This window comes from Chlorocebus sabaeus, chromosome 3 (assembly GCF_047675955.1).
Source record: "Chlorocebus sabaeus isolate Y175 chromosome 3, mChlSab1.0.hap1, whole genome shotgun sequence".
In the NCBI taxonomy this organism is placed as follows: domain Eukaryota; kingdom Metazoa; phylum Chordata; class Mammalia; order Primates; family Cercopithecidae; genus Chlorocebus; species Chlorocebus sabaeus.
Genome location: NC_132906.1, coordinates 4,480,818 through 4,496,617, shown reverse-complemented (window position 1 = coordinate 4,496,617; position 15,800 = coordinate 4,480,818). Strand labels below are relative to the sequence as shown.

The window sequence follows — 15,800 nt, the reverse complement described above, 5'->3', positions numbered from 1 at the left end:
AGGAGTTTGAGGCCAGCCTGGCGAAACCCTGTCTCTACTAAAAATACAAAAAATTAGCGGGGTGTGGTGGTGGGCGCCTGTAATCCCAGCTACTCAGGAGGCTGAGGTAGGAGAATCGCTTGAACCCAGGAGGTGGAGGTTGCAGTGAGCCAACATCGCACCACTGCACTCCAGCCTGGATAACAAGAGCAAAACTCCGTCTAAAAAAAAAAAAAACAACACACACACACACACACAAAACAAAACAAAGAAACCAAAATGCAGGTTTTAGAAGACCATGAGCATATTAGTCACCCTTCTGCAATCCTAAGGTTGATTCACACAGTCAAATTTAGGTACGCGTGAGACAGTCTCAAACCCCGGATCCAAAGATTATAGATCTGCCCATTCAGTTAGACTTATCTGGGTATAGCAGATGGCACATCAGATAAGGATCCCTTGAGCCCAAGAGTTTGAGATAAGCCTGTGCAACATGGTGAGACCCTGTCTCTACAATCTTTTTTTTCTTTTTATTAGCCAGGTGTGGTGGCACAGGCCTGGAGCCCTAGCTATTCAGGAGCCTGAAGCAGGAGGATTGTTTGAGCCAAGGAGGTCAAGGATGAAGTGAGCCATGACTGCACCATTGTACTCTAGTCTGGGTGACAGATACAAGACCCTGTCTCAAAAAACAAAACAAAACCAAAAAACTCATCATAATATTATACATTTCTTGGCTCAGTGGTAAACATCATTTACATAATAAACACTGACTATTGTGAAACAGGTCTTTTGGAATAAAGGGGAGAGGAAAAGTAGGGAGTGACGTGGATGGAGGGGGCAAGAGCTACACATCCAACTTCCATAACAGGAAGTCAAAAGATAATTTCTGAAACAGGTGAATCAAGAAAAATCATTAAAAATTAATATTTAAAAATTAGAGGCAAAATCAAAGAAACACCTCAAATATTCCAAGTGATTCACTGTCTCTGGAAATTGGTCTGGGGAGAATCAGGGGCAGGACTGCTGCTTCTTGTTAGAAGCTTTTGTTAGCATTATTTCACTTTGAAACCACGTGCATGCATTGCTTTGATAAGATAAAAGTAGGGTTAAAATAAGAGCTCTTAACAAATAAAAGATGCACTAACCTTTTGTTTCAGTTCATGTGTATCACTGAAAATGAATTCAATCACATACGGCATCTCAATAGACATAGTCAAAGAGAAGCTACCAAAAATGAAGAGAAAGTTGTCTCAGTCTATGATCTGAAATTTCTATCTGAAATTATTTCAAACAATTCTAAATGGAAATTTAAACCAGAAAACTAATATACACTGAATGATTCATTGACAGGTTTTATATTTTAGGTACTAACCTTTGCTTTGTTCCTATTTCTTTTATACAAATCTTCTGTACTGTATCCTGTTAAAAGAAAAACATATTTGTATAACTAAGCATATATTAAGTTTCACAATGAGACTCTAAACTGAATGGAATCTTGGCAAGGACACAACTGTCAGCAAGACAGCTGGTTTCACTTTCAAGTAGAGAAACACAAAGTTTGCTCATGGAATGACAGGAACTTCTAAAATACAACTGACCATTTTGACAGAGATTTTTAAACTCTACATATGTCTGTGTATATATACACACACACACACACACACACACACACATTTTATACCTGTGCTGTACATACAAAGTAGGAAGTTTGGAGGGATATACCAAAGCATTAACTAGTAGCTATCTCTGGGCGATGGGATAAAGGATGATTTTAATTTTCTTATTTTGGCTTATTTGTATTCTCTGTGCTTACCTAGTTCTTCATGATGAACATGCACTACGGATATAACATGTTTTGAGTGATTAAGCAGAATAACAATATGCTTATTGATCATATCTGTATCTTTTATTTTTTTCATTTTATATACATAATGTATCTAAATGCATGTCAGTAAAATTGACTTTATGCCTAAAAGATTATTTTACATGCTTTTCTCCCCATGCATAAATTCCTCCACAGCCCTCCACTACCCTCCCTCCACTGCTGCCAAAATGCTTTTTCAAATCTTATGCGTACAAACCTGAAGGTTTTCATTCAAAGCCTTGTCCTGTTGCCAGGGCGCTACAGTGGCGGGCATGAAAAAGACACCAACAGTGCCCAGGATGCTGAGTTCTGTGATGTAGGTAATTTTTATAAGAACCTTAGCCTTAGGGGGTAAGTTTCCAACACTTACAGTAAAAACATCCTGAAACAGAAACATATGACTTAGCGTGCAAGTTGAAAGCATACCCATTATATGCCACCTAACTCCATGTACTTCTTAAGGAACTTGAACGACAGCCTGCCAAATTCTTCCCCAGAAAAACAGTAATAAAACCTAAAAGACATATTGAGGAGGCTAGCGGAGAATCCTGAAGCCATTCACCAGTGGTGGGAACAGGGTGATGTCCACGGCAGGCAGACGGAGAGGGGCCCCCTTGGCAGCTGAACTGGGAAGAGGCACTCATGGACTCTGCCCCAGGGGCTCCAACGTGTGAGCTCCCTGCATGGGTGGGCCCTGCTGCACAGACAGCCTCCACAAAGCCCCTTCTTGAAGACCCTCCCTGACCTCCACGGCACCCAACACCACTTTCGCCAGCAGCTGTGGAACAGGGCAGTTTTTTCTCAGCTTGGCCCTTGCTTAATTATTTTACCCTATGGTAATTTCTCATGTTATTTTTATTTTTATTTATTCATGTTTTAGAGACAGGATTTTGCTCCGTCATCCAGGCTGGAGGGCAGTGGTGCAGCATAGCTTAATGTAGCCTTGAAACTCCAGGTCTAAGCCATCCTCCTAAGTAGCTGGGACTACAGACGCGCACCACCATGCCTGGCTGATTTTTAAATCTTTTTGTACAGATGGGGTTGCCCAGGCTGGTCTCAAACTCCAGGCCTCAAGTGACCCACCTTGTGCTCCCAAAGTGCTGGGATTACAGGTGTGAACTACCACACCCAGACTATCATGTTATTTTTAAATAAAAAGTCTTCAGCTTTCTTTTAATGGGATGTTGATAATCACTATACAAGGCGGCAACCCCATGACTAGCTAGTGCAGAAAAAAGAGGCTAGATACATTTTTTTTTCTGATAACTACGCAGAGATCCTCTCAACATCCCCAAGTATGTTCACCATTCTAATGGACCACACTATCATGAAAATTTTCTGTATCTAAATTAGGATTAATTTAGGCTTAAAAGTTAAATTGTTACTTTTGACATCAAAGACATCCATTTACAGGATGGAATTAAATAATAAAGAGGTGATTATTAAATACTTAATAGTGCTAGCCCTTAAAAGAAATGTATGTATAAACACCTGGGGTTCATTTGAGAGACTGCCACTTAATAGAGTGGGATTGCAGTTCTGTTTCTGGGCAGGATATAAATGGATGCAGATAATCTCACTTCTGTTATAACACACTAGGCAATCTACAAAATCATAACTTGTCTTGAACTCATCAACCAAGAAAACTGAATTCCAAAGAGGAGACAGATGGGACAGAGGAACTGTGTGAACTCCTCCCGGTTGAGAGTGGGTGAGCTTGCTGGTTTAGAATTGGGAGCTCCTGACCCAAGGGGAGTTTGCATTCTCTCACAGGCATTTCCCCACATCCCCACAGCCTTCCACTGGGCCCACTGGAAAGGCTGGGCAGGGCAGGAGACCAAGGGGGAGCACCTCTCAGTGAAGCAGGTGTGTGGGAGGTGCTGGGGCCACTTCCCTGGATCCTTTCCCCACATGGAGCAAAAGCCTCCAGCTGCTGGGGGAGGGGCAGCAAACTCTCACTTCCAGAGCTGCGGGGAAGGAGCAGAAATAAACCAGGGATCGATCAGAAGCCTTCCTTATTAGCCCCCTGCCCAGGTGCTTGAAGAGTTTTCTTTATTTTCTTTTTCTGTTCCACTGCTTCAGAGAGGAACAGCCACCTCCCCATGGGGCAGGGGATGACACCCTCCTAGGCCCAGGACCCTGCACTAGTACAAGGCAGGGGTTGCTACACTGGAGGAAAGGCAGGAAACTGTCCCCCAAACAACTCTTAACAGACCCAAGGCAGAATTTGGCTGCCGCTAAGGTAGGACAACGAACAGGAGTGCTAGGAAGTTCCCACCCTAAGGTCCAGGACTGCAGGCCCTGCCTAAGACTGAGGTTGAACCAGAAGAATGCCCCTGCCCCACCAGGAGCCTAGTACAGCACATCAAGCAACGGCAGCCTAGCACCGGGGGAGGGGAAGAGTGGCTGTAACCACCTCTGTCGGACAGTGTGCACGGTCTGCTGAAAGCTGGGGGCAGAGAATGAGCCTCAATGAGAATAGTTCTGGATCCAGGACCTAAGAGGCACAAGGTAATGGCAGTCCACCACTAGAAGAATTTGAGACCGAGAGTAATAATAACGACAGAGAGTAATGATAACAACAGCAGAACTCAAACTCAGCTCTTCAACCCCTACACTAGTCTGAAAGAACAGGAGTTACCATTTCTGGGCATAAATGCCATTTATTTCAGTTTCTCTTCTTTTACGCACAATGTCCAACATTCAATCACAAATTCCAAAATACACACATTTTTAAAAAGCAAGGAAAAAATGACCCAAGGTCAAGATAAAGCAATTAACAGGCAGATCCAGAGATAACCATGACACTGCAACAGACAGGACTATAATTAATATATGAAAAAACATACAGAAAATGTGAGGAATACATATGAATAGATGGAACCTTTCATTAGAGAGACTGAATTATATTTTTAAATGTCAAAAATGCTAGAAACACACTATCAAAGTTGAAGGATTTGACAAGCCTATCAGCTGACTGACAATAGCTGAGAAAAGAATGAATGAACTTGAAGCTAGGTCAACAGAAATTATCCAAAATAAAATGCAACAAGAAATAAAAGTAAAAATATAGAGCTCCAAAAGCTGTGGTGCAATATCAAATATGGTCTAACATATATGTATTGAAGTCTCAGAAGGACAAAGAGACAGAGAGAATGAGGGAGAAGAAATATTTCAATAGATAAGGGTCAAGACTGTCCCAAAATGAATGTGAGACAATCCAAACTCAGAGAAATCCAAGCAAAATAAGCAATACATTTTAAAAATAACATAAACACATCATAGTCAAACTACTGAAAACCAAAGATAAAGAGAATATTGAAGATGGCTTGAGAAAAAAAGATACCTTCACATATAGAAGAACAACACAAGAATTAGAGCTGACTTCTGGTCAGAAACCATATAAGCCAGAAGACAATAAAGCAACATATTTAAAATGCTGAAAGGAAAACAAATAAACTGTCACCCAGAATCCCATATTCAGCAAAAAAATATTTTTGAAAAATGAAGGTGAAAGATTTTGTGAGATAAAAGAGGAACACACTCCTCACTAGCACACTTGCACTAGAAAAAGAAAAGAAAGAAAACTCTTCGAACAGAAGGAAGATTTCTTTGTATCTGTACAAAGAAATGAAGAGCACCAGAAACGGTAAAATGAGAATAAATGTAGAGACATTTCCCCTTATTTTTAATTGCTTTAAAATATAGTTGATCATCACATAAACAGAACTAAAGACAAAAGCCACATGATTACCTAACTAGACACAGAAAAGGTCTTTGTACAATTCAACATCCCTTTATGTTAAAAACTCTCAGTTAACTAGGTATTCATGGGACGTATCTCAAAATAATAAGAGCCATTAATGACAAACCCACAGCCAATATCATACTGACTGGTCAAAAGCTGGAAGCATTCCCCTTGAAAACCAGCACAACACAAGGATGCCTTCTATTCAATATAGTATTGAATAAGGATGCCCACTCCTATTCAATATGGTATTCAAAGTTCTGGCCAGGGCAATCAGGCAAGATAAAGAAAATAAAGATTATTCAAATAGGAAGAGAGGAAGTCAAACTACCTCTGTTTGCAGATGACAAGATCGCATATCTAGAAAACCCCATTGTCTCAGCCCAAAAGCTTCTTAAGCTGATAAGCAACTTCAGCAAAATCTCAGGATACAAAATCAATGTGCAAAAGTCACAAGCATTCCTATACACCAACAACAGACAAGCAGAGAAGCAAATCATGAATGAACTCCCATTCACAATTGCTACAAAGAGAATAAAACACATAGGAATACAGCTTAACAAGGGAAGTGAAGGACCTCTTCAAGGAGAACTATAAACCACTGCTCAAGGCAATCAGAGAGGACACAAACAGATGGAAAAACATCCATGCTCATGGATAGGAAGAATAAACATCATGAAAATGCCCATACTGCCCAAAGTAATGTATAGCTTCAATGCTACTCCCATTAAACTACCATTGACATTCTTCACAGAATTAGAAAACACTAGGTTAAAATTCATACGGAACCAAAAAAGAGCCTGTATAGCCAAGACAATCCCAAGCAAAAAGAACAAAGCTGGAGGCATCACACTACCAGACTTCACACTATACTATAAGGCTACAGTAAACAAAACAGCATGGTACAAGTACAAAAATAGACATATAGACCAACGGAACAGAATAGATATCTCAGAAGTAACACCACACATCTACAACTGTCCGATCTTCAACAAACCTGACAAAAACAAGCAATGGGGAAAGGATTCCCTATTTAATGAATGGTGCTGGGAAAACTGGCTAGCCATATGCAGAAAATTAAAACTGGACCCCTTCCTTAAACTTACACAAAAAATAATTCAACATGGATTAAAGACTTAAATATAAAACCAAAAACTCTAAAAATTCTAGAAGAAAATCTAGGCAATACCATTCAGGACATAGGCACGGTCAAAGATTTTATGAGGAAAACATCAAAAGCAATTGCAGCAAAAGCAAAAAACTGACAAATGGGATCTAATTAAACTAAAGAGCTTCTGCACAGCAAAACAAACTATCATCAGAGTGACCAGACAACATACAGAATGAGAGAAAATTTTTGCAATCTATCCATCTGACAAAAGTCTAATATCCAGAATCTACAAGGAACTTAAACAAATTTACAAGAAAAAAAACAACCCCATTAAAAAGTGGGCAAAGGACATGAACAGACACTTCTCAAAAGAACACATTTATGTGGCCAAAAAAACATAAGAAAAAAAACTCAACATCACTAATTATTAGAGAAATACAAATCAAAACCACAATGAGATACCATCTCATGCCAGGCAGAATGGCAATTGTTAAAAAATCTAACTGATGCTGGCAAGGCTGTGGAGAAATAGGAATGCTTTTAGTCTGTTGGTGGGAATGTAAATTATTTCAACCATTGTGGAAGACAGTGTGGTCTTCCTCAAAGACCTAGAACCAGAAATACCATTTGACCCACCAATCCCATTACTAATGGGTATATACCCAGAGGAATAGAAATCATTCCATTATAAAGATACATGCACGTTTATATTCGTTGCAGCACTATTCACAATAGCAAAGACATGGAATCAACCCAAATGCCCATCAATGATAGACTGGATAAAGAAAATGTGGTACATATGTACCATGGAATACCATGCAGCCATAAAAAGGAATGAGACCATGTCCTTTGCAGGAACATGGATGAAACTGGAAGCCATTATCCTCATAAACTAACACAGGAACAGAAAACTAAACGCAGGATGTTCTTACTTATACGTGGGAGCTGAACAATGAGAACACATGGACACAGGGAGGGGAACAATACACACTGGGGCTTGTTGGGGGGCTGGGGGAGGGAGAGCATCAGGATAAACAGCTAATGCATGTGGGGCTTAATACCTGGGTGAGGGGTTGACAGGTGCAGCAAACCTCCATGGCACACGTTTACCTATGTAACAAACCTGCATGTCCTGCACATGTATCCCACAACTTATAAAAAAAGAATAGTTGAATATATAACACCACATTGTAGGATTTACAATATATGAAGAAATAAAATACATGACGACAATATCACAAAGGATATGGGAAAAAAGAAATGAACGTATACTGGTTGTAATGTATTCTGGTTGTAAGGTTTTTACGTACGTAGTAGTATAATATTGTAGGCTGTATGTGGTAAGTTAAACATGTATATAGTAGTAAACCCTGAAGCAGTGCTGACCAATGTAACTTTCTATGATGATAAAAATATTCTATCTATGCACTAAGTAATAAGATAGCCACTGGCCACATGAAACATTTTATTTTATACTTAAATGTAAATATCCACATATAATAAGTGGCTACCATATTTAACACATATTTAACATGTGGCTTTGGAGCAACAATCAAAACTTTAATTTTTTTATTTTTTGGGACAGGGTCTCAGTTTGTTGCCCAGGCTGTGCAGTGGTGCCATTATGGGTCATTGTGGCCTCGACTTCTCGGGCTCAAGTAATCCTCCCACCTCAGCCCCTTAAGTAGCTGGGACTACAGGCATGCATCACCACACCCAGCTAATTTTTGTATTTTTTGTAGATTTGGGGTTTCACCATGTCGCCCAAGCTGGTCTTGAACTCCTGGGCTCAAGTGATCCATCTATCTCAGCCTCCCAAAGTGTTGGGATTATAGGCATGAGCAACCACACCTGGCCAACAATCAAAACTTTTTAAGAGAGATATAACTGGCCGGGCGCGGTGGCTGATGTCTGTAATCCCAGCACTTTGGGAGGCAGAGGCAGGAGGATCACTTGAGGTTAGGGGTTTGAGACCAGCCTGGCCAACATGGTGAAACCCTATCTCTACTAAAAATACAAAAATTAGCTGGGTGTCGTGGCGTGTGCCTGTAGTCGCAGCTACTTGGGAGGCTGGGGCAGGAGAATCGCTCAAACTGGGAGGCAGAGGTTGCAGTGAGCCAAAATCACGCCACTGCACTCCAGCCTGGGTGAGAGTGAGACTCTGTCTCAAAAAATAAATAAATAAATAAATAAAAGATGGAATTAATAAGCCAATAATGGAGATACAATGGAATCATTTAAAAAACAATACAAGAGAAAGTAGGAAGAGAAAGGAACGAAGAACAAATGGTACAAATAGAAAACAACTAGCAAGATCATAGATATAAATCTGACCAGATTAGTAACTGCATTAAATAAAAATGATCTAAACAATACAAAGTGCAGAAACTATCAGATTGGATAAAGCAGCAAAATTCAACAGTATGCTATCTAAATACTATAGGGTTATGGTGACAAGTCAGTCTAGATGTTTTGAAAAGGAGAAAATCATCAAATGGTCACATAAATTGAAGTCTTGGACACATTGCCATTTAATCTGGCAATGAGGAGGACCCAAGTCATCCTAGGCTGGCACTGTCTTCATCCTTGGTTTTGGCACCACAATTTTCTCTTTATTTTACCATTAAGTATCCTTTTCTGTTACTTCCACACTTAAATATTGGGGATTACAAGTTAGACCTCTATCTTTACAAATAGTATATTAAGAGTTATAAGACAAATATATCCAGGTGGCCATGGGAAAATGAAGCCACGGGTCTTTCCTGGGGTAAGGCAGGAAAAGCTTAGATGGAGGGATTCCTAAGCTAAGATTTGTTTGTTTGTTTAGAGACAGGATCTTGCTCTGTTGCCCAGGTTGGTGTGTAGTGGTGTTATCACAGCTCACTGCAGCCTCAAACTCCTGGGCTCAAGTGATCCTCCTGCCTTGGCCTCCCAAAGTGCTGGGATTACAGGTATGAGCCACTGCACCTGGTATATATGGTATTTATATAACACATGAATACCATATATTATGATATGAGAACATTATAGTCACAAGATGTCAAACACATTCTGGGAGACCTGAAGGCTTGGGTTAGCAATAGTTCTGATCAGACTTTACCCACAGGTAATATCTCTTGTGAAGACTGTTTTCTTGTGGGCTATATTCCTAGGGAAATATGTAAGTATTTAGGAGGAAACATTTACCAACTCACATAGGAAGACACCCTGATATTAAGTGGCAGCCTCTCAAATGAACCCCGGGCTTCGATACGCACAGTTTGGCCATATATAGAGCTAGCATTGTTAACTGTTCAATAATCACCTCTTCATTGCCTATTCCCATCCTGCAAGTGGATATCTTAGATGTCAAGACCAATAATTTACCCCTTCGATCTGTATTAATCTTGAATGTGCCCCTAGCCCCAGCAAATGTTCAATTTTCAAAACACCATGGCCACGTGTCACCCTCGGAGGCGATACTCAAACATATGGCCCCATCTGCAAAAACAACTAAAATACCTGCACTAGAGTTAGACACTGACTACACGCAATCTAGCAGCTGCCAGAGGCCTCGTGAAAACACCTGATATTTAAGGAAAGCAGTCCAGTGGACCTGCCAGCTGTTCCCACTTCCACGCTGTCCAGGTCACGTCCCTGCTAAAGCGAATCACCTAAACGCGCAGGAACTGGGCCCAAGCAGGACCCGGCAGAAATGCCTCCCTGCTTTATGATTGGACCGTCTGCTGGGTGAGCTTACTTCCAGGAAAACTGTAAATATATCACACTCTTCTTTTTTTTTGAGGCAGAGTTTCGCTCTTGTCGCCCAGGCTGGAGTGCAATGGCACAATTTTGGCTCGCTGCAACCTCCGCCCTGCGGGTTCAAGCAATCCTCCTGCTGCAGCCTCTCCAGTAGCTGGGACTACAGGTGCCTGCCACCACGCCCAGCTAATTTTTATATTTTTAGTAAGACGGGGTTTCACCAAGTTGGCCAGGCTGGTCTCGAATTCCTGCCCTCAGGTGATCCGCCCACCTCAGCCTCTCTAAGTGCTGGGATTAAGGCGTGAGCCATTGCGCCCGGCCAATGTATCACACTCTTATCAGAAGATGAAAGTTATATACCTCAAATGTTATCGTTTTCTCTGTCATTCCTTTTGGGAAACTCAGTTCCCAATGACAGGCCTAGCTCTTGCTGTTTGTCTGGAACTACTGACGCCGTTTCCTCCTTGGTTTAGATAAGTCAAAGGGTCTGACTGGCGTGGCTTCCCCTTACTTAGAGCAAGTGAAACTCTGGGGCCTACAGCAGTGTAAATTATCTCAGCCTCTAGCAGGAATTTCATATTTCAAATCCTGTTCTAAGTCTCTTTCCCTTTCCTGTATGCACATGGCATGCACACCAAGCCATACCGGAGCATCCTGACTCATCAGGTAAGCGCCATGGCCCTGGGTCACCGCTTCTCGGTACTCTCGCTGGGCTTCTTCCTTCTCTTTAATCTGGAAAAGATGATTTTTAAATCATTCCTTACATGAAGAGTGACTTCAGACTTTAATGAAGAAAACAACATCAATGTTTATTAAAACTCAGGCAAAAACTAAAAACCGAGTCTAAGATGAATGGAAACTTAAATAAAGTGATCATCGAAATGTACTTATCTGATAAGAACCTGAACCAGGAAAGGCCAACTAAAGAGAAGTCTCTTTCAGTTGTGATCAAAATATTTCAGAATCAATAGTGAAAAAAATTTTTTTTGGTTGGGAGTTTATGTGGAACAAAACATAATAATTACTTTACATTTGGGAAACTGTAGTTTATAATTGTAACTGTGCACTAATCCTTACAATAAACAAAGAATCAACTGTTGTTTCTTTTCTTTTTCTTTTTTTAGAAAGTTATAATAGCTTTCATTTCAGCTCAAACCCCTGACCTCAAGTGATCCGCCTGCCTCAGCTTCCCGATGTGCTGGGATTACAGGCATGAGCCACCGCACCCAGCCCTCTTAAACCTTTCATGCTGAAATCACTCTTACAGTGCCAAGGCAAAGAATGTGCAAGACACTGACGACGAAGACTGGACAGAGAAGGGTAGAAACCCTTCATCAGGGAGGGATGTTTGAGGGAGGCTCACTGTGCAAGAATTGGTTCTTCAAAGAATATTCTTGTTTTATGATAAGGCTGCTACTCAAACTTATAGCCATGGGGACTCCGAAAACAAAGGTTCTGGGAAATGGAAGCTGACTTTGAAAGCAGACAGCGGGCACGATGCATCTTCTCGCCTTACCTTTCCAACTATGTGCTTCCCATTGATGAAGGCTTCGAAGCCACACACAGCGGCCTTGTCATCCAAAGGAAAGATGTATTTTGCCTCAATGGGCACATGACTTTTATTTGTGTATGTCTGAAAAACAATGACCTGAAGAAGAAAAAAAAGCCATACATCTGATGAGACCACAGGGACTACATGTGCAGGAACAAGAACGAATGAAAATGATTTTGCATATTTATTTGAATTTCCTTGAATTTGTATCGCGTCCCTCAAATTCCCAACCCTGGCTTCACTTCTGCAAGGGAGAGCCAGTGTCATGTGATAAAAGGCACCAGTCCCACGGTTAGGTGGTTCATACATGTCCAACTGGAACAGAAGCCACCTGAAGTCTGTCTTACCAACACTGACTTAGTATAGGCAATATAGCTCTTGTTAAGACAGCTGGAAAATTGCCCCTTTCGTGTTGTGGGCTTTGATGCCTCCCTTAGTGCCATGTTGGCTGGAAACGATTCCAGAATAATCCTTCTATCCTATCGGCTCTCAGGACTTGGGATTTCCTCCTGGGGACCTCTCTGTGGCTTTCCCCCTCTCCACACAGCCTTCATCTAGCTCCTCATCTAGCTCCTCATCTCTCTGTGCCTTGGTTGTTCCAGAATCAAGTCTTCTCCAATCGTCTCTGTTGTATTATCTAATTAATCTTTAAAACAGACTGTTTTCATCACTCCTTCAACTCAGGAAAAGGTGGGAGGCTTTAAATATTTGAAAATTAAGAAAAAACTCAGAAAATTAATAAACAGTAAGATTTTAAACATGTGACAATAATAAGGCAAAAATATTTAATGATCTGCAATCAATAATCCAGGGAAGAGACAAAAATGAAAAACTAAAAGAAAATCTAACTTATTTGAAAACATTGTCCACACCTCGATTTGCTGCAAGCTGGGCTGCCCCTAAGGTATATAGGGTGCCAGGCAAAATTGTTCAAGGAGTCTTTATTAATATAAGCAATTTGAGTCTCCCCAAATCAGCAGGTCAGCACCCTCCTGGAGACGGAATCTCCTGCCATCCTGCAAACGAACACCTCGCTGGCCAGTGGGTAGGAGTCCTGGAATCCCGGTCTGGCCAGCCACCCAAGATGAGGCAAAGGTGCATCCTGGAGTTTCCCAGTGATCTGGGCTACGCTGCATGCAATGAATGGTTAGAGTGTGCCTGGCGGGGAGGCAATGGGACTGGGGCCCACCTAGCACTGACTGCAAGGATGTCAGACACTGTCCGCTTGACTGTGCGTGGAACTCCTTCTCAGTCTGGATTTCTCCAGTTTTACCAAACCCTCAAAGGCACGTATGCTTGCCCTGAGTCTGACAATCAGGATCACTATCTAATTGTACTTGGTGGAGACTGATGTTTCTTCATTCGCAGTAGCCGTCCTGCCTGTTCTAGTTAGCAGACGTGCCTTTGCGCGCGAGTCCCCAGACATCAGGCCTGTGTCAGCTGCACCCTCTTTGTATGTCACACTGTGTGGCTAGGCACTCACAAAGGTCAGTAATTTTAGATAACGATAATACAAGTATTTTTACCAGGCCTTAGAACAGAAACTAATATAATGTAACACATTTTGACATCTTAATTTTCTTCCATTAGATAAAACCATTATGTAACTAAGCTTAACATTATTAATTTATTCCAAGAAGGGTCAAAATGTATGAGCCATGGACATATAAGAATCTACACCCCCGCCTCTGCTTGGATACTCAAGCTCAGTCTACAGTCTGGATGTTTCATCATAAAATGAGTGAGAAATTCACTGCTAAATAGAGAGTTATTTTGTGGCAAACTTCCCCAGGGAACAGGCCTCTTTGGGTTTGAAGTAACAAATGGTACAAGTCATCTAATCCCAAGTAAGGCATGCAGCACACACGCCTCTCCATGTAACCTAGTCATCATTTGTTTTGCACGTAAAAACAATGCCCTAAGTCCTTTATACTTATTAGATTGAGTAGCCACAACACTGATGGGCAGGTATTATTATTTCCATTTTACACATGAGGAAAACGAGGCAAAGAAGTTAAGTAACTTTCCCAAACTCACAGCACTAGAAAGAATAAGCAGGAATTCAAAGCTAAGCCTTACGAACTCCAGACCCTTTGCTTTGTATGATCTACCACACTGCACTATGGTGTACTGGTTAAGAACCTGGACGTTGGAATCAGAATGATCTGAGTTCAAATTTGGGCTTTATCGTATTGTTTGTCCCTGGGCCTCAGCTTCCTCATCCAAACAAGGGCATAATTATAGCACTTGGCTCATGGAGTCTGAGAGAATTAAGTACTGCATGTGGAAAACTCGGCTGAGGGCCTGACTCTCAGGACGTGGTAATCATTATGTTTACCGATCCTAAGTGGTGCCAAAAGGATTGGCAGAAATAGAACATGTCCCACGAACCCACAGCTGGGTCTTTTCAAAGTCTGTGATGTTGCTCTGAGCTGCCTTGAGGATGTGCGTATGGGTCAGAGTGGGCCCAGGGGGGGAGGTCAGCTATATCCAAACTGCTCTTCTCACCCGACACCCCGTCTCCCCAGTTTAAGGTGATCAGTGAAATGGAACTAATTTCCCTCTACAGGGATCAGAACACCATGGCACTGTACTTGAATGTTCTCAATCTCCTAAAAGGCCTTTATGGCTGTTCAATACAATCTTCAGTGTCAGAAGCCGATGATGAGGCCAAATCTTAGCAAACCAATTCAATTTTAGAAAACAGAAAACTTTCCAAGCTCTACCACTGCATCTGGTCACCTGGCACCCCTGGCACTGCCTTCCATCCTGTGACTGTGGATGATGAACCTGCTGCGAGCTCCTGGCTGTGGCCCCAGCACCTGCATTAAATAACCCTCCTGCGATGCTTGTCTTTTTGCTTTGACCAGTTCTTACTCACTTGGTATTTAATGCTCCTTGTGAGCTTTAGTGCAGATAATTTAATAAGGTAGGGTTTGTTCCTTCTCTTTCAACAACCTGGTTTTTTTGGTTGGTTGGTTGTTTTGAGACAGGGTCTCCCTCTATCTACCCAGGTTGGAGTGCAGTGGTGCGATCTTGGCTCACTGCAACCTCTGCCTCCTCCAACCCGCCCTCCTGTGACTTTGCCCCTTCTAGTAATGGCAAGTCATCCTCCCATCTCAACCTCCCAAGTAGATGGGACTACAGGTGTACACCACTGTGCTCAGCCAATTTTTGTAGAGATGGGGTTTCTCCATGTTCCCCAGACTGGTCTGGAACTCCTGAGCTGAAGCAATCCTCCTGCCTCGGCCTCCCTCCCAACGTCCTGGGATTACAGGCATGAACCACCGCACCCGGCCACCACCCTGGTATTTATGATAGCAAAATGTTTATATTTTAGTAGCTAACAAAGATTTGGGAGAACAGTAGAATTCATCTCTCTCTGGAAAGAAAGTGCTTTGATCACTGCCTGGCACAACATAAGGGCAATATACATGTTTATTACATAGAAATGTTAAATAAATAAGGGCATACTAAAGTTGTAAATTGAGTCTTCAGAGATATTTCGATAAAAGTAAAATTCAGAACGGTTTACCAGGAAAGTCTTTTCAACAATATTTCCTATTTATACAATAAAACATAGAGAAGGATGTAGAGAAGGAAGCAGTTCCGGCAATTCCCCTCTCCCAGATCACCAGGCTTCCCTCCTGCACTGACTCCCACATACGGTGTTGTTTCTTGCGTCTTCAACCCCTACTTCTCTTCAGCGGCTGCCTCATCTTCTCTGTCTCCCAATTCTTCCTCCCATTCTGTCTTGAACTGACTCTGATCAGCCTTTCACCACACCATCAAAAGGCAAACAATC

The 15,800-nt window shown here is 41.7% G+C and overlaps 1 protein-coding gene across 1 annotated transcript in view; it reads right to left on the bottom strand.

Moving 5' to 3' along the window:
• Window positions 1-15,800, bottom strand: part of PARP4 (poly(ADP-ribose) polymerase family member 4) — a 95,932-nt gene that overhangs the window by 41,468 nt on the left and 38,664 nt on the right. Inside the window, exons 16-20 of the mRNA XM_008021753.3 lie at window positions 11,960-12,091; window positions 11,089-11,175; window positions 2,061-2,225; window positions 1,352-1,398; window positions 1,125-1,203 (exon numbers count right to left, since the gene is read on the bottom strand). Of these exons, the coding sequence (XP_008019944.3) occupies window positions 1,125-1,203; window positions 1,352-1,398; window positions 2,061-2,225; window positions 11,089-11,175; window positions 11,960-12,091 (510 nt within the window). The remainder of the gene's footprint in view (window positions 1-1,124; window positions 1,204-1,351; window positions 1,399-2,060; window positions 2,226-11,088; window positions 11,176-11,959; window positions 12,092-15,800) is intronic.